At 39.3% G+C, this 23,836-nt stretch overlaps 1 protein-coding gene across 2 annotated transcripts; it reads left to right on the top strand.

The window, feature by feature from the left end:
• The first annotated feature begins 300 nt into the window (after positions 1-300).
• Positions 301-23,444, top strand: AZIN1 (antizyme inhibitor 1). Of its 2 annotated transcripts, none has more exons than XM_072410816.1 (12): positions 301-570; positions 9,908-10,038; positions 13,304-13,497; positions 13,852-14,025; positions 14,501-14,673; positions 16,057-16,191; positions 16,685-16,766; positions 18,702-18,773; positions 18,875-19,037; positions 20,787-20,899; positions 21,974-22,188; positions 22,798-23,444. In XM_072410816.1, exons 3-12 carry the CDS (start codon positions 13,396-13,398, stop codon positions 22,898-22,900), a joined length of 1,332 nt encoding a protein of 443 aa, XP_072266917.1. In that variant the 5' UTR covers positions 301-570; positions 9,908-10,038; positions 13,304-13,395; the 3' UTR covers positions 22,901-23,444. The 2 variants fall into 2 exon arrangements, with proteins under 2 accessions (XP_072266917.1, XP_072266918.1); XM_072410817.1 differs by lacking the exon at positions 301-570 and adding an exon at positions 5,053-5,197.
• Positions 23,445-23,836: the final 392 nt, after the last annotated feature.

A 23,836-nucleotide genomic window follows, 5' to 3' on the forward strand; every position in this document is an offset into this window, starting at 1 on the left:
ATATGTGTACAGCTCCATATACAGTAAAGGAATCTTCTAGCAAAAGCAAGTTTCCAGCGGAAATAATGACTCCTGTCCATGCAAAGATTTTCTCACACTTTCCATCTGCTTGCTATCCTGCTCAGCAACACGCTGGACTTACCAGAACTTTGCCCACACCAAAAATGGCGATTTCACGCATCCTGCGACGACGTCTTTAAACTAGCAGCCTATTAGAAATGCCCAACCTTGTTCCAATAGGCTAGGTCGAGGAGAGTAATTCCCGCCCCTCGATAGATTCTATATAAGGAGTCTCTTCGTAGCCGGCCCCGGCTGGCTTATTCCTGTCTGACTTCACCTCCATTTCCACGCAGGCAGCGCGCAGAGGAAGAGGAAGCTTTTTTTCAGGCTTTATTCCTTTTTATTGCCGGATTATATAGCGAAGTTGAATCGATTCACGCCCGTGCCGCCACTCAGGCTTATGGCAAATAGCGCCTCTATCATTTCTACCTTGTGTTCCCTCACCACTCTTTAAAAATTCCGCCAAAAAAGAGAAGACGATTCCCCAAATCCTTTGGGCCGTTGCCTCACGTAAGTACCTGAGGGAAAATTGGGTTGTTCTGTGTACCTAAGCAGATCCGATATGGCGGAGCCGTCTGGAAGGCGCCCGTGTAGGTGGCGGGCGGGCGTATTGTAGTGGCGCCCTCTTGTGGCCGATGGCTTTTGCCTCAGTCGTGTGTGTGACGGGCTGGTGGAACTGCGCGTGACCCCCGGGGTTTCCTGGGGCACGCGCCTGTGGTGGAGGGTCAGCGGTCACGTGATTTCATCTCGCTGGTGCGGCTTAAAAGGGCGGGGCGTGGATGACAGCGCGGGAGATTTGAATATGCAGAGGCTGAAAGGTCACTGTAATGTGCAGATATTGCTGTGTCTGCCTATGGACAGCAGAGACTAATGCACCAGCTCATCAGTGTTTACTCACAGGTCAGTGGTGTAGGAGCTGGCCCTGGGAAGATCATGCCAAGATTAATATTAAACAGGATTTATATAGTGCCAACATATTACGCAGCGCTGTAAATTAAATAGGGGTTGCAAATGATGGACAGATAGACAGTGACACAGGAGGAGGAGAGGACAGCCATAATAAATGGCTTACCTGTTGGGTTGGTTTTTTGCAAAATGCATTGTAAAGCGAAAAGGTAAAACCTGTTTTCTGCTTGCTATGATTCATTTGTATTGAGGAATGTTTGGCTGCTCATGCAAACCATCTCTGGGGTTCCAATTTGGCTGCAAAATGTCATCAGAACATTGGTGGGATGGAAGCTCGGATATTATCAACATGGAGTTTATTTCCCCCTTTGTATGGGTTTCCCAAAAAACTTGCAGGTGGGTTAATCAGTTTCCCTAAAATTAGCCTTAGGCTATTAATGATATCTGGCAATGATAGGGACTTTTGTGGGACCCCCTGAAGGGTAGATATGAGTAGCAGCTTTGTGAAGCGCTGCATAATATCTTGGCCATGTTATGACCTGAAAACCTTCCTCTTGAGGAAATCTCCTTTTGTTTCCTGTTCCATATTATGCAGCTGGAAGCAATGAAATCTGTACTAAGTGTTCAGTTGTACCCAGATTGGTGGTAACTCTTCCATTGAGAGCTGTAATGTTTTGTATGACCCGTTGTTTTTGGACAGAGGGACAATTTACTCTACCTGTTCACGAAAAGGCTCCTGTGCATGCCTGATATGCGCGAGCATGTGCAGAAGGAGCTCCCAAGCGTCATGACGTAGGTATCCCAGGAGGCTTTGCGCTCCCATTCATTCTCTACTGCCTAGGCGATCTAGAATGAAGGAGGCGGTGTTGCATCTTTTTTTATTAAAAAAGTGTTGCACTTAAACAATTTTTCCTTTCAATAAAAAATTGTCTACCCTTTTATGTAAAGTCAAATTTCTGAGTTTAGGTACGCTTTAAGCAATTGGACTGAAGTATGTTGAGATTTTGAGTTGTCTGTTTGCATGGATTACATTTGATTCTGTTATAGTGGGTATGGACAACCCCAGGTCAGATTTGGTGATCCAGTAATCTGCTTGTAGTTTTTTTTCAGATTGTTATACAAATTTGGTATCCAATATTACCTATAAGAAAAGGTTTTATCTACAATATGACCAATGAGACACCAAAATGTAACCAGTTAGATCATTATTATCCTTGTCTGGGGTTAGGCTTCTGAGATATTGTGGCCCCTCTATCAGTGCTGGGACCTTGAATTTATACCTGGGATCAGGTGGCAATTTATTGCACTGGATTGGAGTTATGATAATGCTGTGAAATAAATACTGAAAACAATGCTATAGTTAGGATTTGTATATTTTCTCACATGCCACCAGTGAGTACTCATGCAGAGCTCTTTGTGCCACTACTGGGCTCAGTTACAAAGCTGCTTCCAGGAAGATCTGCAGCACAATGCACTCCATCCAACCCACGGACATGTAATTCAGTATCGGCATCTGGAGCTTTAATATTAAACTGTATTTATATCATCGCAGTATTATGCAGCGCTGTACATTATATAAGGGGTGCAAGTGACGGATACAATAATGACACCAGGAGGTGAGGAGGAGCGCTCAGGTAGGTATGCAAAGTTTGACAACATAACACGACCTCTAAGTAAAGATCTGACTAGTTTTCATTAAGTTAACCTGTTCTTTGCCCTTGAAGAGAAAAAAGCTGAATTTATTCTGCTCCACCCAGCTACGTAAAATGTCCTTCACTTCCCTAACCAATCTGCTGGTAACTTGAGTTAGAAGCCCTGCATAACGCCCCAGGTGATCTGATCAGAGCATATACATGGCCAAGGACTTTGCGCTTATGTAAGTAGCTGGTTAGACTTCCAGTCTGCATTGTGGGAGAGTCATTTATCACATACTCCTATAGTACTGCTCATGTCAACTCCAATGGGGCCAAAAAGGAAGGGGAATGTCTTCAAGGGTTGGACATATATATATATATATATATATTTCTTAGATTGTGAGCTCTTTGGGCAGGGTCCTCTCCTCCTGTGTCACTGTCTGTATCTGTCTGTCATTTGCAACCCTATTTAATGTACAGCGCTACATAATATGTTAGCGCTATTTAAATCCTGTTCATTATTAATAATCATCTGTTGCTTTGCTCCCCATGGGTAAATTGCAGGTTTATTTTGCTTTGCATACAGGAAAAACAGTGGGTTTATATTTACCTTTCCCAGAGGCATATATGTACATTCCATTGGGTCTTATTTTTATGGAAGTAAAGTCGTTTGTAAGCTAAAAGTCGCGGCTTATTCTGGGCTACACCTTAACGCAGTCCAAGGCTTCTGTGATACCCCAGTATATCATTTGCCTGCCAGTGATGAACACAGAAAAGGTTGCCATATACTGAGCAAGTGATGGAATTGAAGACACTTCCCTAACATGATATATGTGCCATGGCTGCCTAGGAGAACTAACTGCCGCGCTATCTTCCTGACTGCCGCGCTATCTTCCTGACTGCCGCGCTATCTTCCTGACTGCCGCGCTATCTTCCTGACTGCCGCGCTATCTTCCATTGTGCAACCAGTGAGCAGATATTATTTTGCCTTTGTTGATTTTGGGGCTGTTGTTTTTCATGAAGCCATCAACATCTTTTCATGAAATGTCTTCAGGCTCTTGTGAGAATTATTGGTGTGCCTTAGTGGTGTTCCCCCCAGCCCCTTTTAGCCGGGTTCACCACCAAGCACTTTTCAGTAACCACCTGGCTGTTTTTGGGTGGTTACTGAAGTTGGGTCACAATACAGGAGCTGCCACCCACCTATAATTTCTTTGAACCCAGTTTAAAAAATCTGTATTGAACACTGCTTTAGACTGGACTTGCAGTGTAGTATCATGTACAGCAGCAACTTGTGCTGCAGGGTCATTTATTTCTAAAGCTTGCAGTATGTTTCCAGTTTTCTGCACAGGTTGCTTTGTCTTGTTCCCATTTTAAAATCTCTCCTTGTTCAGAAAGATGCACCCGGCTGTTGCTGTGAGCTGTCACCGTATGGACGGAGTGCTGTGTGCTGCACCTGTCAGTGGCTCTCATGTAACTTTAGTAAAGACATATTTGTCAGTTCAGGTGAATGACTCCAGCATATCATGATTTGTTACTGGTGCTGGACAGCTCAGCAAAATCCATTTCGGAGCCCAGATAAGGCTGTGCGTGTTGTGCTATTCATTGCCTGTGCTTGAAATATGTAAGTGTAAGAGGTTAAATATAATGATTAATGATCTTTGGTGCCTGGTGTTAGATATAACTGGACTCGTACAATTTGCTCTGACTGTTTTGATGTACCCGGGGATATTGCCAGTCTTCGGCTTTCTAATTGAACTTTTATCCATAACATATGCTTTTTGTTGTAACTATTTTTATCAGGGATCTTGTCTGTCACTTGGTGACCATAAAATCTTAGTTTGTGATTTTTGGGTGCTGTACCTTTGGCAGTGGGAATATTTTATTCGTTATGAGTCTGATATATTATAAATCTAGTTAGTGTGGTCTAGATGGTGATAATTGGTTTACCAAGAAGGTAGCCTGCTGTTGCAGGAACATGTTAAGCTGTAAACAGACTAAGGAGCTTATAGGTACAGTAAATGGGCAGTTGGTTGCCTAATGTACTATAAAGTATATTTTAGTATTTTAGAATGACGTGTAATTGTAAATTCTGGTGCAATAATGAACAGAATGCTAACCAATTTTTATATCAAAACCAGAGTAATATAAATGTGTTCCATAGAGGATTTAGTTATCCACAGAGGTAAATAAACTACACCAAGGGACAAGAATACCACCAATATATGAGGCTTTCAGCAGATTGAAATAAACCACCAAATTTGTGAAATTCTCTGGGAATGAACAGGTTAATGTTAGCCCAGAGCTGGAGATTCCACCCAAGTCATTCCTTTCTTTGGCGCCAGCTTTCCCCCTTTACCAGGCTCTATCATTTTTGGGGTGGCGTGATGGTAATGGTGGAAATGGAGGGAATGCAGGGTGGGGTGAGGGATTTCTTTCCGGTCTGGGCCAGCCCAAGCTAGTTCTCTCCTTCCTGTCATTAAATGAACAATATACTCTGCTGGTGTCGGCTCTCACTTTCAGTCTGATGGACCGACTGAGCGTACAATGAAGTGACTCTGCCAGAAGTCCACTGGTGATGGCTTGTGTAAATGTCTCAGGTAAATGGCTTAGTTTAGTTTGTGATGGCCATTGTGTAGGCAGATAAAAATATAGAATTCTGAAGTTTTGGTATTTTAGCATTATTATTAAACTGTATTTATATAGCGCCAACATATTACGCAGCGCTGTATATTAGTGGTTGAAAGTGACACAGGAAGAGGAGATCCCCCTGCCCCAAAGAGCTTACAATCTAGGAGATGGGGGGAGTATCATATAATAGGAGGGGGCATATGTAGCATTTTTTTTTTTGTGCTGATTACTAGGAAAAAACATTTTAGGCATATTGGGGTTGTAGAGCAGAACTTGTGTGTGTATTATTTTACATCTCTAATAAGTAGAAAATCTGTAATTTCAACAAATCCCCAACATGAGTGTATTATGCTGACTGTAGACAAGTGAGAATGTAATGAAGATTGCCTTGTAATTTTCACACTGGGTTCTTTGTACATCACCTGTGTGAAAGTTTTCTGAAGATTTGGATAAACTTGTTTCTGCCTGTGGAGCTCTCAAAAACATGGTGCTTTCTAATGCTGAATCCTTGATGTGTTTGTTTACTAGTTTCTTGGCATTTGTGTCTGACAACATTGCTGCTACCAGCTGCTTCTAGTCATTGTGTATTGTTATGGGATCTTAGGTGATCTTGGATTTGTAGGTGACTGATCGTCCATTAAGTTTATAATTTATTGCGTTGTAGTGATTGCATTACAGCAACTATGTCCGTGAATAATTTGCTACCTGGTGCTTTTGTAACAATACATTCTGCATTCTTTAAATATTACTACAAACTCTTTGTAGGAAAATAAGTAAATTCAGTTTAGCTAATTTGATAGCTGATCTCCTTCATCCCTTAACTAATAAAAGGGGAATGGAGGAGCTCAACTATGAGGAGAGATTTAACTGAAATGAATCTGTTTTCCCTTGAGAAGAGACGTATAAGAAGGGGTATGATCACCCGGTATAAATATATAAATGGTCCAACTATTAACTTTGAGATGCTTACAAAGAACAAGAGGACACTTTTTGCGTCTGGAGGAAAAGAAGTTTAGGTTCCAGATAAGGAAGGGATTCTTCACTGTAAGGTCTGTGAAAATGTGGAATCTGCTCCCTCAGGAAGAGTTTTCAGCAACTATTATAGATTGCTTTAAGAGAAAGCTGGATGTTTTTCTAGAAGCAACAGAATACTACTGGTGATTAAGGATTTAAAGTAAAGATAACAGACTGTTGATCCAGGGAACATTGATTGCCTCATGGAATCAGAAAATAATTTTTTTCCCGTTAAAGCAAATAAACCATTTTTTTTTATTGTTTTTCGCCTTCCTTTGGATCACAATGGGTCTATAGGTTTTGGGATAGGTTGTGTATATGGGATAGGTTTATTTCCCTAGTGGTTGAACTTGATGGACTTTAACCCTGACTATGTAAATGTTAGCTTTATCATATGCTATAATACAATGTGCGAGTATTTACCTTTGTAAGGTAACAACTGTTTTACGTCAGATTTATAAAAATATAAATAAATCTTGATTCCTAAATCCCCTTCAGATGCTATACAGTAGTACTGTACCAGTATAACAGATACCTCTGACACGGTTGTATAACTGTCCAAAGGAAAACCAAACCTAGCGTGTGTAGGATTGTAGACTTAATCACTGCAAACCATAACATGAATTAGATACTGCATTTTTACTAGCAGAGTACATCATTCTGTTGACTCCTCACTTGATAAATCCCTAAAGCACATCTGCACCATCTTTGCTTAGCTGTTTCACTAAAACATTGCAGCTTCTTGTTAGTAATCATTATTGCTATTCAACTTGTTGTCCTGAAGTACAACAGAATTGAGACAGACATGTAAATACAACCTAAATCTATTCAGCGTACAGTTTTCCTCTGGAAATCACTTTTATAATGTTTCCTACCCCAATGGATATCTTGCCAGTATTGGCACTTCTGGTGCAGGATAACATCAACGTCTGGCCTGCAATTAGCAGCATGGTCAGGCTCGTTATCAGGCGTGCGGAAAGCATATAAAAGATTTGATTGGCATCCCCAAAACTCATGACTGTCAGTAATGCTGCTAAAAGGTTCCCGGCAAGATCATAGGGTAAAAAAACTTTGAAGCTGTTTTACAAATAGTTTGCTTAAGAAAACTTTAAGTGAAGTCACGCTCAAAATGAATAGACTACAATAAGATGTTCATAGGCTCAGTCAGCTGCTGGATTTTCTCTGATACTTCTAACAACTCCATTACCAGTAGATACTACTTTGCTTTGTTTTTGCCCACCAGCAATGTTGGGATTTTCATATCTACTTATTGCATTTATTATATTTATAAAAAATCCCTGCAGTGAAATGGAATCCATCGTGACAGCCACAGCAGGTGCGCAGATATTTTCTTTATAGCAGTCCAATTCTTAAGTGCCATAACTTCCCAACATCTGCCAAAAATGTCTTTTTGTTCAGGGAATTGACACTTCAAATAGAAATGTGCTGATGTCACTGGCATCATAAAACTTGTTGAAAGACAAAAGTACACAGAGTTCTGTACAATAATTGTATAATTTAACTGATAAGAATTGGCCAAACATCTCCAGTGTGGCAGCTTCCAGTTGCCTATAAAAAAAGAACTAGGACATTGAATGTTATATGGGCTTTTCTTCCTCAGACCATCCCTGACATTGAATTTCATGCTAAGAGGCAAAGCAGAAACTAGGGAAGGCAAATATAAGCAGATATAAATCAGCTGCTTTTGGACTGACATCTCAAAAATTATTTTTAATGAACAGTTTTTTATATAATTTCCATTTTAGGTTTTGCTTACCAATAACTGTACATACCCCTCTGGCATCTGTTTTACTTTCTTTAAAGAACATGTTACTGTGCCCCGTGAGATGCCAGCTTATTTTCCAATTAGGGAGGACGGTCGTTCGGACAATGGATGACGAGCACTGTACACACACCAGATTCTCATCTGATATCAGCCCTGAGCCGATTACTGGACAAGAACCATTGCACATGTGTACCTAGCCCCCCTCAATAACAAGTCTGCAACTGGTCAGAAATTGGCAAAGTACAGCTGCTCTTAACTTAATGATATTCAGTCGGAATTCTGCAAAATCATAATATGGTAAAGGTGTTTTTACAAAAGGACTTGTTAACCAGATGCAGTGTTGAACAGAGAAATTTTTTCAAGCTAGGTGGGAAGAAATTGTAGGTGGCTGGCAGCCTCTGTATTTGTGACCTAACAACCAAAAACAGCCGAGTGGTGATTGAAAAGTGCCAGGTGGTGCACATGGCTGAAAGGGGCTTGGGGAGAACACGGAGATCTGCAGTGGACAGTGCTGCAGGAGTAATTAGGCCAATATGGGAGGTGGTATATCTAATGGGGCACAGATATTGCGCTCTGTTTTGTTATACTGACCTACACACTGCATCGCGTCCTAGTCGTAAGTCTGCTTACAAAGTGAGGACATTGGAACTCTACAAATTTTTTCCTAATGAAACGAGCGTAGAAAGCTGTAAGGCTGGAGGAATGTAAAATGTCCCTCTCAGTGTGATGACTGGGCTCATTTTCAATCATGGTTTGATTGGATTTACTATTAGAGTGTTGGTCATGCCTTGCTGCACACTGTGCCATTCTACTTTCAGCCTTGTCTTGTCATACCTGACCCGCTCTGAGCTGTTCTCAGTTTGCTAACATTATTATTATTAATAAACAGAATTTATATAACACCAACATATTACGCAGCACTGTACATTAAATAGTGGTTGCAAATGACAGGCAGATACTGACAATGACACGGGATGAGGAGAGGACCCTGCCCCGAAGAGCTTACACTTCAGAAGGTGGGGGAAGTCTCACACAATAGGAGGGGGGATAACATTCTCCTGTTTGCTAACAAATGTCTCAGTTCTGCTTTTAAATAGAGGTAAAAATGAGGACAGCTTCTCCTGTGCCAATGTACAGCATGAAAAGTCCTGCAAACACTGTTTTCTGGTTTATAAACAGAACAAAGTTCTTTTACATGAGTGACTTTTGGAAAATGTGACTGTTATATAAATGTGAATGTTTAAATATCCCTATTATGGTTGTAATCTTTACTATTCAGACCTGGTTTAGGATACCTGTCGGTACTAGACAAAAAACACTTGCTCATATAATTTGCCCTGGTACATATTTGTGGCCATAAAGAGTGGATGGCAGGAGTAAGTTTTTAAAAAGTGTGTAGCTTTTTTAAGAATTGAATAAATTTGTTGTATAGAATTTTACCTAAAAATGGACATTGAACTTTAGTGTCCCAAGCTGTATATAGCTTTTTCAAAATACATATTCCTGTAGATTTTAAGTGTGCTGGATAACAGGCTTCATCATCTACAATATACACTTGAATAAAATGTCATAATTTGTTATACATTTATTTAAATAGCTTAGCTTGTATTTTGATTTGCTTTTTACAGGTTAAAGTATATTTCAATTTTATGGGTCACTTGCCCTAAATGTGGTTTTGAGCTTCGTTGGTCACCGATAGATGTCCTCCTGTAAAGTTTAACAGTCATGTCTGACAAGTTTGTTAAACACTCCACATAAGGACATCACGCCTCCTAGTGGTGTGACCATAGTCTAAAAAAATATATTTTTCTTACTGCATTTTTAGGTAGAGAGATCTTGGTTTATGCTTGAATATTCATATTGTTTTTTATTTTAACAGGGCGGATTTTCTGCATTCAACTATCCAGCGGGGCTAGGAAAGGCGCTCTATAGAGAGCAGTTCGACTTCAACGCAGAGCCGCCTTGGCATCCTAGCTGATGATAGGAGGTTCCATCTCCTAACTTGTCCATGTAAGTGTCTCCATTTTTCTGTTGATAAACTCCTAAATCTTACATTCGAAAAATGTAATTTTCTGATGCAAAACTGGTATTTGCGGAACAGCTAAATATTATAATAAATTTGGTGAAATTAACGGTTTTCTTATAATTGATATATTGCCATTTTCTTAGCATGTTCTTCTACTTTACTGCCCAATGCTATTTGTAGCAATGATTTCTAGCAGTTCATACAAATTTCCTCTTATTGGCATTTGGGTACACAACCAAGGTAAGATCTGTGGGAAGGCTGCATAGGCAGTGGCATAGTACTGCAGGGTGGTCCAGGTGTATGACAGCCATCCATTCATCTCTGCTTGTTGACTGTGAAACAGAAACCTTTCATCTGAGGTGTACGCTTTACCACAACCTAAGATAGTGTGACCAGGGGTTTACATGTTACCTTGTATTTAAAATAGTCATAGGGATTTTAATGGTAGCTTCTAATGATGCCTGAACTTAACTGTCATGACATATACACTGGCAACTATTGCTGACTATCTTCTGGAAATAGAAGTTTGGTTATGCAGACCCTGACATCCTGTTATTATAATTATTAAACAGTATTTATATAGCGCCAACATTAAGGAGCGCTGTACATTAAATAGGGCTTGCAAATGACAGACATTGACACAGGAGGAGGAGAGAACCCTGCCCAGAAGAGTTTACAATCTAAGAGATCTGATTCTCAGAAAATCAGAACTCCTTTACTAGTTCTGGTTGACCAACACAGTGGAATGCAAAGGGGCAAATTGACAGCCAGATGCTAGCTTGTGTTAAGGAAAAAATCTATGACCACCTCTGTGTCTCTTCCATTAATCTTCTTTTAGAGGGGTTTTGATGAATCATTTGACCCGGGAACCTGTAAAATCTTCAAAAGCTCAGCCACTAGCCTATCTGTGTTCCATCACAAGGTGCTGCCACCTTCTTTCCTCTCCTTCTCTCTGACTGTCTTTGGCTATCTTGATTGGCCATGCTGGGATGAGGTATCCCCTGTGCAAGGGTAAATTTATTCCCAGCACATGCGTGGGAAGCTGGGATTGCCGGGCTTCCCTGCCAACTAAAGCTGACTCGCATGCGCAGCACAGCTCTTTCGCTGAAAACCCAAGGTAATCAGGCAGGATTATTGCAGAAGGAACTTCACCTGTTGCTTTTTAAAATAATAATCTTTCTTGCTCAAGCAGGAAAAATACTTTGGCCTGATTAGATCAACACATGAATTTATTGATACTCCTGGTCAGCAGCCGGGGAAATTTCTGCCTCATTCTACAACTTGCTGTACACTGCAATGCAACTTTCCAGTGGTGGTCTGCCAGTTTTTGCTTGAAAACATTGATGACAGATCAGATGGTGACAAATGTAAATTGTTCTTTAAAAATACCATTAATATCAATTGTTTCCACACGCAAAGCACCTGACATCAGCCTCAGTGCCAGAACTCTAGAAAACTAAACAGTTTATACATTTCCTAGAATCTGCTGTTTATAGATCTTTGGTGAACTCCCAATATATATCCATTATCCTGAGATCTCTGAATAAAGCTGGCTATTTATAGCAGAAATGTAAACAGGCTATTTTGGTTCACAAGGTCATTTTCTAGTGTGAGCACGTATGGGGCTTTCTTTAGACTTTAATTGTTCGAGTTTTCAAACAGCCGAGTCACAATATAGTCTGATTGTTAATCATGTGCTTGTCTTAATTGCTGATGTGTCCTGCATGCTTTTCCAGGGCCGCAGGGAATAATGAAAGCTGTGACATTTTTAAAATAGAACACCCTGGGTGTGCCTATCACCCATTGTGTTGGGGAGACGTGCAGACATTTTGAACTTGATAGCATCAGGCAACTGAACTTTTTCTTTGTGTCGATGTCCCGAAATCCCTCGATTAAGGGATATGCAAGAAATAGCTTATTGTGTCAAGACGACACTAGCAGACAGCCTGCCAACTTCGTGGCGCACCATTAGAGAATGCTGATGAAATGTCTCTTGAATGCTAATGGAAAACTCTACTGATGAACTTGAGATGGGCAGTCGTGTAAAGCAGCTTTGTGCAGTGACTTGCTTTTCAGGATTGAATAGTGTTAAAGGAAACTTTCCCTAAAAATATGCAAGCTGTCAATGTTGCAATCTCAAAAATGCTGGCTGCCTCTGGTTTCAGTACTTAATCACAGACCCAAAACAAGCATGCAGTAAGTGAAGTCAGACTTCATCTGTTTTTTAGGCTTTATAGGAAATATTAAAACAGCCCAATTAACATCAGACTGTTTCACGAATTGTCAAGATAATTGTGAGCCAAATAGATTAAAAGTGCTGTGGTTTTGAACAATGTCTTAGGCAGGGTACAGATGTGCGATAATTGTTGTTGGAAAAGATCTTTAATGATGCATGAACGGGCTCTGTACATACAGCTCCTTGCCGCTTTATGGAGAGGGAGAGAATGACTGAGCGGCACCCCTTCTTAGAAACCCTGGTGAACCACATTTATAATTACCATGTTTTGCAGCAGTGTATAAAAGTTGTAATATTGTTATCAAGCAAAACATGTTCTTGTACAATGCAAACGCAAAAATAGGGTTTGCTTACACAATCCCCTTGTCCCTCGACTTCAAGCACCTTTCAGTCTACCGTGTGTACAGTAGATTTCCAAATGCTTTTACCAGTTTTAAGTTTCACTTACTAACACATTGTATCACTTGAACCTGTTAGAAGTGCCTCTTGATTACAAAGTAATCTGGGAGTAATAAACACTGTAAATGGTATTTACTTATCTTCCGTTATAGCTTTAAAGGCTCTTAAAATTGGACTCCTGACAAACGTGAAAGACACTGATTATTGTAGTTTTGTTCATAAGTTTTTACATTTAGTTTTAAAATAACTGCATTTGTTTAATCTAAATACTTTATATATCTTTGACAAATCCCGCCGTACAACAGCAGCGCTACTGTTAGAACTTCTCAGCTGGCGGCCAGTAAACCCAAACAAGACAATTTTATTGCATCATGTTTTGCGATTTCTTATTAAAAACTGATCTTTTAATAATGTAATTGGTAATTGTCCCTTCAAAAATGTATATTTGACATGGTAAAGTATTGACAAATGTAATTACATTAATAAATGCTTACATGTCTCAGAATGTTCATCATCAAATGTAGCTGCATAAGAATGCAAGAGGCATCTACATTTATACTTGATAATTTGGGTCAAAGTATTTGCTATCTGGTAACTGTTTCTTTTTATTTTAGTTTGTTGCATATTTAGGACTCGAAAAGACTTGTAGACCCTTTATTTGACGTTTCTTGGTTTATGATTGTCGGCTTTGCGGAATACGGCTGAGATGAAAGGATTTAATGAAGATGCAAATTACTCCATTGGCCTACTGGATGATACAACAACACCAAAAGATGTCATTAACAATTACATTTATGAGCATACCCTGGTAAGTGGAATGGATTTTTCAAGATGTCTTTTAGCCACATTTGACCTTATCAGATGTTAATTTGGAGCATAGGTCCTTCCCAAATGCTTTTTACTAGCTCCATTGCTAATGTAGAAAATCCTGAATGCCATGACTGGCTGAAATTAGTCAATCTTTAAATAGAGAGATTTCACACTATAGCGGTTAGCAAGGAGCTGTCTACATAAATGCTTGCCATCATTCTCTTGTCTCATCACAGAGTAAGCGTGATACATAGGTAGGTACACTACAAATCGAATTATGCTCCTAGCTACACTGCAGCTCCCTTACTCCTAATTCTTCCAATTGAACTCACTCTAATGTTTTTCTCAACAGGCTGGAAAAAATGCGTTTTTTGTTGCTGACCTTGGGAAGATTGTCAAAAAGCATATTGAATGGCAGAATACCATGGGACACATCAAACCTTTTTACACAGTGAAGTGCAACTCCTCTCCTGCAGTGCTAGAGTTACTCTCTGCTCTGGGAGTGGGATTTGTATGTGCCAACAAAGTGAGTACATAATGACTTTTTATCTGATCAGTAACATGCCACAAACCTGAAAATAAGGATCTGTTAAGGGAATCTATGCATTTACCTCCTATCCTTATAATGGAAGGGAAGGCATTACCCAGGCTTGACTGCCTGAATTCAAATACCATGTGCTTCTAATTCTACAAACTGACAACCTGAACGTTCTCTTGCGTTTAGGAGCATTTCACTTTTACCTGGTTTAGACGGCTGTTTGCCAAACAGCCTGTGTAGTCATCATGAGCAATGCTTCTATGTACAGTGTTATCCTCAGCCTCTTTTAGTTGGGCCCACCACCCGGCACTCTTGGGTGGTTACTGGTGAGTTGGGTCACAATACAGGGGCTGCCACCCACCCAGCTTAAAAAAGATCTGGTTTACGCACTGATACTCTGTTGATATTATAACTGTCAAGTACATTTTTAATGTTGAGTTATAATTCCTGGTTTCTTTTGCAGAATGAACTTACAACAGTGTACGACTTGGGCATCTCTATGGAGAATGTAATTTATACCAGTCCATGCAAGCAGGTTGCACAGATCAAGCATGCAGCCAAACTGGGAGTAAACATTATGACTTGTGATAATGAATCGGAATTGAAGAAAATTGCACGGAACCATCCTAGTGCCAAGTAAGTATCATGTTCATGAGTCTTTGTGATATTTTGTAAAAAGCACATGGATTGTGGAGCAGAAGTCACTTGGGTATTTTAGTAGCGTTTGCTGTGTCACTCATTACACATTGGTTTCCTGTTCTGGCATTCCTGACAGGATAGTGTGAAGTCATCTGACTATTAAACAATGCATCATGGGTTGGAGTATCTATTCCTGGTTGCACCTGTTTCCCCCATTCATTCAACAGAATAGCTGTATATAAAGTGACGAGAACATCCTTAATATTTTTTTTAAAAAAGCCACCAACAGCTATGTCTTAAATGTGAGATAAGTATATATGCCAACAGACTAAAATCAAGTACATTTTTATCATTATAGCTGATTTGGGCAAAGTTAATGATGTGAAATCTTTGGTATTCCAATGCCCTAGTTGGTTTCCTCTTGAGTACTAAATTCTTTGGTTTAGAAGGACCTTTTGAAGCTGTAATCCCCAATGTTGGCTTTCTTCGACAGTTACTAGTCCTTTTGGTTTAAAAATTGGATATGTGTCTCACTAAAAAGGAAACTAAATAGTTTTGGTCTACGTTTTTTTATATGACAAGGGTATCGCTGGAGACTCCACAGCAGAACTGCTTTAAGCGAAATTGGTCTGATTGAACCTTTTATCAAACATGCCAAGAAAAGAAATGCAACAGGAATTTGGGTGTACAACGTAAACTGACAACTTAAAAAAATATAAAAGGAACTCTAAAGCCTCCGCTGTTGGCTCATCTGAAGGACTAAACTCTTGTCCAACAAGCTGGGGTTATCTTCCATTTAGCCCCTTTGCCCTGATTTTCAGCTTTAAACCATTAATAGACTATGAAGTCATTTATCTCTGTAGCTGGTTGTCTAAAAGCTAGTGGAGTGAAAGTAAGAGGCTGCAGACTTTGTTAGGGATTGATCCAAGTACAAAATTTGTTTTGCAAGCTCTTTACAATTACATACTTTCCTGTGCTTCATCAAATATTACAACATCTATAAAATGCATTTTTCTACTGAAGGTTTAAATTTCCGATTGGGCTTAACATATTTTTTAGCTTTTTTTTCTTTACTGCACATAGATTTTTTTTCAGGACTTTTAGAAGGAAGTGGGACTAACTTATCATTGATTTTTATTTACAGCAACCACCCGTGGTTAAATACTAGAACTAAAAATGGCTCGCTGTAATTCCGCTTGTCCCACTCACAGCTCCCAATTTTGGGACCTAATTGCTAGTTTTCTTTCTATACAGGAATGTTTCTCACTAAGTTCTTGACTCTTCCAAGGATGGCACTCAAGCTGTGGCAACATACTTCTACAAAACAACATGTGCTGATGTAAACCAACCTGTGCCCCAATCATCTTCCCCTTCTCTTAGGCTATTGCTACATATTGCAACAGAAGGCATCTGCGGTGATGGAGAAATGAACATGGTGTTTGGCAGCACACTGAAGAACTGCAGACACCTCCTGGAATGTGCTAAGGAGTGCGGTGTGCAAGTCATTGGTGTGATGTAAGTTCTAAGCTGCCGGGGTGCAGCATATGTTGTGGATGTATTCTTGTTTCCAAATGCACCATCACCTGTAAAGTATGTGTCCTAAACTAAATTCCTAATAAAATGACTTGTCCTGGTGTAATGGAAATCTTTAGTCATTTTAAGAGCACCTTAGTGCAATAGGCACTTGTTTATAGGATCCCTCCCCCCAAATTGCAGCATTGGAAGTTTCAGTATACCTTCCTACCTATTACTGTTCATAGTGCTGTCTTTCTGCCCTGGATGTTGCTATGCATGTGTGACAAAGCCATTCTTTTGTCTCTGTGTATTTAACCTCATCTCTGGCTTTCCACATTTGTTTGGTTTGTAGATATACTTGAATTTAAAAAGGAATTTGCTTAGGGTTTCCTTTAACAGAAAGGTGCCAACAAAACAATTAATGGTTTGCTGCCATTATTTTAAATAACTTAAGATACTATTGTTTCTAAATGGCAAATTTTACCATTCACAGGTTCCATGTTTCAAGCTCCACCAGAGACCCCCAAGCATACACCCATGCTTTATCAGATGCTCGTTGTGTCTTTGATATGGCCGTAAGTAATTGCTGGGCTTACTTGTGCAGTGAAAGGTAGAGACTGGCAGTATACATTCTGAAGTCAGATTTTTCAGGTTCTTTTTGAGCAGCTGAAAATTTAGACTACTGAGGAAGTCAACTTGTGCTGTTATATTGGTGAACACACTGATTTAAAGGATAGGTGTCATTTTGATAGATTTTCCCTCTATGTCCTGTACACTGATCTAACCTTACCAAACCCCTTCATTTACATGCCTAAAAGATGTGTAAAACACATTTCTTCTCTTCTGCCTGGCCAGTACAGTCCCATAGATTTCCTATAGAGCTTGTTGATCTGTCATTTCCCAAGCAGACAAAAGAAGTCAATACTGCGCAGGGGTGATCAGTAGGGATTTGTCAGGGAAATGCAAACAATCAGCAGAGTGCTTTGCTGTCAATCTCTGTAAGTAAAACTGTACAAATATTAAAACAGGAAGGGTGCCCAGTGACAGCAAATGGTAAACCCAAAACAAAAACAAAAAAAAAATCACTCACCTTCAATCCTGAAGATAGACTGATCTGGAGGTTTAAACTTCTATCAGGTCCTGTGTCATCCTGGTATGTGTCTTCGGCCCTGCGCAAAGGAAGTGCTCCGGACCGCTCCTCCCTGCATGCGTGATGACGTCGGTGCGTGTGCGGGAAATTCAAATTGAAACACATTCATTCATTTTGTATTGGATTCAATACAAACTCCTGTATTCAATCCAATACAAAATAATTCAAATAATTACTGAGTACATTACTGGTAAATTCAAACTGTCATTTTGTATTGGATTGAATACAAACTCCCGTATCCAATCCAATACAAAAAATAAAAGTAAATACCTTGGAAATTCAAATTTATATTTTGTATTTGATTGGATACAAACTTGCGTATCCAATCCAATACAAAATAATATAAAATTAATACAAAGTATTAAAAAACTGGTAAATTCAAACGCTCATTTTGTATTGGATTGAATACAAACTCCAGTATCCAATCCAATAAAAAAAATAAAATAAAAGTAAATACATTTTTTATATTCATATTATCTACTAGAACCCCTGTTCGGACATATTTCTGTAAGTTACAGGTCTACAATTTAAAAAAAAAAATTTCATGAAAAACAGTGGATGACTTTTGGTACAGAAATCTATTGGTTAAAAGGGTTGTCCCCTCTTTTATGTAACATAAACATACTGAGTTTAGGTAGGCTTTAACCTCCCCAGCGGTAACCTTGAGTGTGTACCGAAAACAGTGAAAACCAATAGTAAATATATCGTTACCAGATCCACCGGCGTCCACCTTCGTCATTCCCATCTTCTCGCTTCCTCCGGCCGGCCTCTTTCTGCATCTGATGAGTCACCTGGGAGTTCCTGGTGACATCTGTGCAGCAGCGTGAATTTCAAATTATTTTGTATTGCATTCAATACAAACAGTATAATATATTATGAATGTAATTATTTAAAATATATATATGTGTAATATTTTGACATGATTTTGTTTCAAACTTTATTATACTGGTACTATTATCTTATACTGTAAAATATATTTTCATGAAAAACAATGTACCGCTTTTAGACATATAAATCCAGACAAAAATGAACCACCCAGGAGGTTAAGGACACATTGGTGTTGGGAGGGATAGTTTAGTAAAAGTGCACTTGTTTTATGTTTCCTAAAACTGTTTTGTTTAAGGCATGCCTCTGGTTATACATTAACATGCCATGTGCGGCACAGCTAAAGATTTAAGTAGACCTAGATCCTGCTGTCTTCTGCTATACAACAGATAGGAGCTCTGTTTTACTACAGAATATTCTGTTTTCTATGTTAAATTTCAAGGAGCCATAATAGTGTTCAAATTAGTTGAGTTGTGTCATTCATTGTTAATGTAGATGTACTATAGGGGCTCAGAAAACTAATTTTTGTTTTTAGGCTGAATTTGGCTTTAAGATGAACTTGCTGAATATTGGAGGCTTTTCTGGGAATGAGTTTCAGTTGGAAGAGGTGAGTTGTGGAAGAGATACAGAATTTAAGCTTCCATATGAATTGTGTGGAGGGTGTAGTCAAGCATGAGCTAAGTGTCTGGAAACTTTTTTGTCTTGCAGCTTTATCATGCTGTCAGTCCTCTACTGAGTGCATACTTTCCTGAGGAATCTGGGATCAGAGTTATTGCAGAGCCTGGAAGCTATTACGTGTCATCTGCATTTACCCTGGCTGTAAACATCATTGCTAAGAAAGTAGTAGAGCATGAGCAGCATCTTTCTGGAGGTAATTTCCCATATTTAACGGTTTACTGTATGGAACCTTGTAATGTACAAATCCATGTATAGCATAAATAGGAGTATCATTATACAGTCAGGGCTCACAGGGAAAAGGTTTTGTTAAATTTGCATACAGAGGAAGTACACATGTGTAGCTCTTGCATTCTTTTTTTTAACATTATCTAGTTTAAAAAAGAACTCAAAACTAAAAAAGAACTCAAAACTAAAAAAGAACTCAAAACTAAAAAAGAACTCAAAACTAAAAAAGAACTCAAAACTAAAAAAGAACTCAACAGCCTAAATATCTCCACTGCTGCAGAATATTTCCAGTACTTGTTTTTGCTGACAGTTATTAATATTAATAAGCAGGATTTATATAGTGCCAACATATTACGCAGCGCTGTACATTAAGTAGATTAAATGGTAGGGTGAAACAAGAGCCTGGTGTCAACTTGACCAGAATACAAGGTTCTGTTTCCTAGGCAAAGGATCACGGGGGGCTTCATTGGTGGAAACTGAAGTGTAACAGTACCTACAGGCTATACACCACGCAGGGACATAAAGTAGTAGTCACGTCTGAATAGACTTGTTTTTGTAATGTTGAAGACATTGCATAGTTTTCCAAGGCACTTTATTCTACCTTACCTTCAACATTGCAAAAACAAGTCCAGTTGAATGTGTCTGGTACTACCTATTACAATGATTGGATAAATGAGAACATTAAGACATGTTCACTTTGAAGTCAGTAGCCCTAGTAACTGGTCACAAAAGTAAGTAATGATGAAGCACATGTATAACTTGATCGAATAACTCCACTTACCATACACTCCAGTGTTTGAGATGAATGTCTACCCTGCCAGAGTCCTGTACATTGTTCAGTCACCTGTGTCAGTTTATGATCATTTTCAGAAAGTTCTAATTTTGTTCGTATGCCCTACCTCAACATTAGGAAATACAGTGGTGTATGGGTTCACTGTTTAATTATTAAAAAGACTTATTTGTAGTGACATTTTTCAGATTCGCTTTTTCAAGCAATTCAGCAGAATGTCCACAATAAAACTTTTTTTTTAAAAAAAAGCACAAAAATCAGTTCTGCATGAACTCACACATTCGTGTAAGCGGGGTTCTATCAGGATGAGGGGCTTGAGAGAAGTGCTATTGTAGTCAAATGAAATTTCTATCTGTGCAATTTGTCATTTTAATTAGTAATGGTACAGATTGTCGCTTTTACATGCGTTTAGAGTTCATAATATATCGGAGTAACACCCTAAAAGATATTCTCCCTGAAGGACCTCTGTAATAAAAAAAAGTCAGTACCTTCTGACACAGAACCTTCTGCCTGTCACCTATATAACTCCTGATGTTAACACTGGAGATCTCCTCCTGAACCTAAACTTTACCCTAGTCCCTTCAGCTGAAATTATTTTTTGTATGTGAAATACAGGAATCCATTACCAGTCTGTCTGCAGTGCACATACTCCCAAGTTTTAGATTGCTCCAGTTCTACTGAAATTTCTGAAAATTCCACTGAAGTTGCTGTCACAGTACCTGTTCTGTTCTCCTTTACATTAGTGTCTTCCCCTCTGCAGCAATAAACAAGTTTGCTAAAGCTGAAACGTTCCCTTTCCTTATGTCTAGAGATGAGTGTTTATATAGATGCAGGTCCACAGACAGCTTCTATAAATAAAATGTTTATCTCTCTGCTTAAGGCATTTTAATTTTTAACTCTTTTAATACTTTTTTTTTTTTTCTTCAGGAAAACAGATCAGTACCAAGTCAGCTTTTATTTATTGCTTGAATGATGGAGTTTATGGTTCTTTTTCAAGTAAATTATCAGAGAGCTTAAACACTGCCCCCATGGTGCACAAGGTAAGTAGCCATGTGGTCAGTTCTAGCCTGTGGATATCTTCAGTGGCATTTACTAAAACTTTAAGCCACATTCTACTTCCAGTCTGACAGTTTTAGTTATAAGTGCAGCTAGAAAGATGAACTCTGTGCAAGCCACAAAATAGAGATTAACGGCAGTAAAAAGTCTAGATCTGTCTGACACCTGAACATTCACCTTAAAGAAATACGGGTGCTCATATTGATGGCCATTTTCAAACACTTGTTGCTGACTGTCCATGTTTCAGGTCTCACTCAGATGTATTAAAGCCAATATGCAGCACATCACAGATTTCCTCACTTATGCTATGTGTACTTTAATCTGATTTATCCTCAAATACACATACTTATATTTTAGGCAGTACGACTAGGTCTCTTCCCTGCCCCAGCCTGTAAATGGCCAAAGGAGAAATTAATCCGCTTGTGCGCTGCACCTGTCTATATTTTCAGTCAGCACATGTACATAAAGTATATCTAATTGGTCCATAGGGCTGGTCCCCATCATCCAAGGCTTTAGTGCTGCAATACAGAGGATTGTAAAAGGATGATGGTCACATCAAGGTGACTGGTAGGGTATACTGGTAGGTCCCATGCACCCTAAATTAAACTACCCAGAGGAGGACACTGGCTGCGGGGACGCTGGATCTCAGGGGAAATCAAATGAATTTTTTTTTTCTTGTTTTCCCGTGCGGAAAACCTGGTGCGTCTTATAGTCCGGAGCGTCTAATGGTCCGAAAAATACGGTACTCAGTTTTTGTACTGTAATAGCTATGCGCATTGCTGCTATCCAAGACTATTTGATTCTGGAGTGTCTGCTGCTTCACTCTGGATTCACCTGCCAATCACTATTTCACTATCCAACATAACTGAAATCAACAGGGGGGGTCCCATTAAAGCTATACTTAGCTTTTTGCCTTGTACTGTTAAACATTTTGTTGAATCTTTGTAAGTGCTCTTTATACTAGCTGATGCCTGTTATGTCTGCCTCGTGCCTGTCCACTTTCAATTCCTTTTAACTTTACCCTACTTTGTACACTTAAAGAACTGCTTATCTTTCAGAAATACAATGAAGATGAGCCGCTTTTTGCTAGCACCCTACTGGGTCCGTCTTATGATGAGCTTGATATAATTGTGGACCACTGTCTTCTGCCAGAACTAAATGTCGGAGACTGGCTTGTGTTCGAGAACATGGGCTCCGGTACAGTTAGCGAACAGTCTGCATTTGCAGATTTTGAACGGCCGTCCCTGTATAACTTCATGTCATTCAGTGACTGGTAAGTTTGTTGATTAAACTATTCTAGAACAGGGTTACCAAATAAACAGGACACAGAAATAGCCATTTCATTCTACATTGCAAATTAACATGCCCACATTCTCCTCATGTAAATAAACATTGGATCGGGATCGTTGGTGGTCTCATTAAAGACAAAATTGTCCATAGGTACACATTAATTTATTTGATTTCAGCTTTTTCCAGCGATGCTTGCCCTAGTGCAGTCTGAATGTTAATGCAGCCTGCTTGGATATGTATTTCCCCCAGGCCCACCTCCAATTAAGACATTTTTATAATTGCTTAGTTCCTCCTAAGAGCCATCCCACTGCTTGCATATAGGCTTTGGCCTCCTGGAGCAGTACTGAGACGGGAGCAGTTTTCAGGAAGTTATGTACGGAACCCAGTCACTTCCTTACTCTAGGCTGTGCTCTGACTACATTGCATAGAGAAGCACAGAAACTGATGCCGTCACTAAATGTAAAATAGTTATATAAAAAAATAGGTTAATGAAGGTGCAAAGATGATACCAAGGTACCAGATATGGGCAGATTAGACTACTTCCATTGTATTTGCTGTTCCCTCATACTCATACTAAGCTTTCTGTCCCTAGGTATGAGATTCAGGATGCTGGGCTTGTATCGGACGCCTTGATGAGAAGCCTCTGTGTGCCTTGTTTTCAGTTTGGTGATGACAGTTTCTCCACAGCAGCTTAATCATAAGACTTCATTCAAATGAAATCTCTACAGGTACAAGTCTTCAGCTTGCCTGGTCAACATTCCAGACTGGAAGAACCGGAGTTCACCTCATTTCAAAACTTGAAGTTCAGTGTGTAGAAATAAAAATGGGACCAGGCAAAAGCAGCTAGAAGTAATTCACTGGGGCGAGAATTAGATATGTCTGCATTTTCTGTGTGCCAGCTTTCTCCATCCCCTGCTCAAGTCCAATATGCAACAAAATGGATGACTTAGTTGAGATGGAAGCCATGACCTGGGTTCCTTGTAAGAGTTTACATAAGTACACAGTTTTTATACTAAGGATTCCTGTTAGTCTTGTAAATTTATTGTCTCCTCCAGTATAACACGTCTTTGAAAGACCAGTGTGTTAACTTAGGTATGTCTAGTGTGTGTAGATTGTGTAAATTTGTGCTTCGACCAGTAGTTTAATAAATGTAAATTGCATCATATTTTTATTTTTTCCCCTTATTTTGTCCCCAAACTGATCGTAACATGATTGCAATAAACTTTTGTGTAGAACCTATGGCTTTTTTTCTACATTTGTTTGCAAAAAGATCTCTTGATTAGGTTTTGTGAAGTGTGTGCGTTTTTAATGGAGGTGTATTAAAAAAAACTGGTTGGAAAACATTAACACCTCTGGGCAGCGCCTTGGTGTTGTCACTGAGGTGGAGACACATTCTGTATTAGAGGTGAATGCATGAAATCATTAGTGATTCAGATGTGAATGATCCTTTACTATCCATGCGGGTAAGTAGACAGGGAATTTATTATTAACTTGCTAGGTAAGTAATCTGTAACTTAAAAAAGCCCCATACACATCAGATGAGTCACCTGGCCCTGGATTGCAGCCTAAAGCTCTGCCTGAGTGAATCTTCGTCTTGAGGATATTCTTGAGCCCTTTGTTAAGCTTAACTG

Source organism: Pyxicephalus adspersus, chromosome 5, assembly GCF_032062135.1.
Source record: "Pyxicephalus adspersus chromosome 5, UCB_Pads_2.0, whole genome shotgun sequence".
NCBI classification, from domain to species: Eukaryota; Metazoa; Chordata; class Amphibia; order Anura; family Pyxicephalidae; genus Pyxicephalus; species Pyxicephalus adspersus.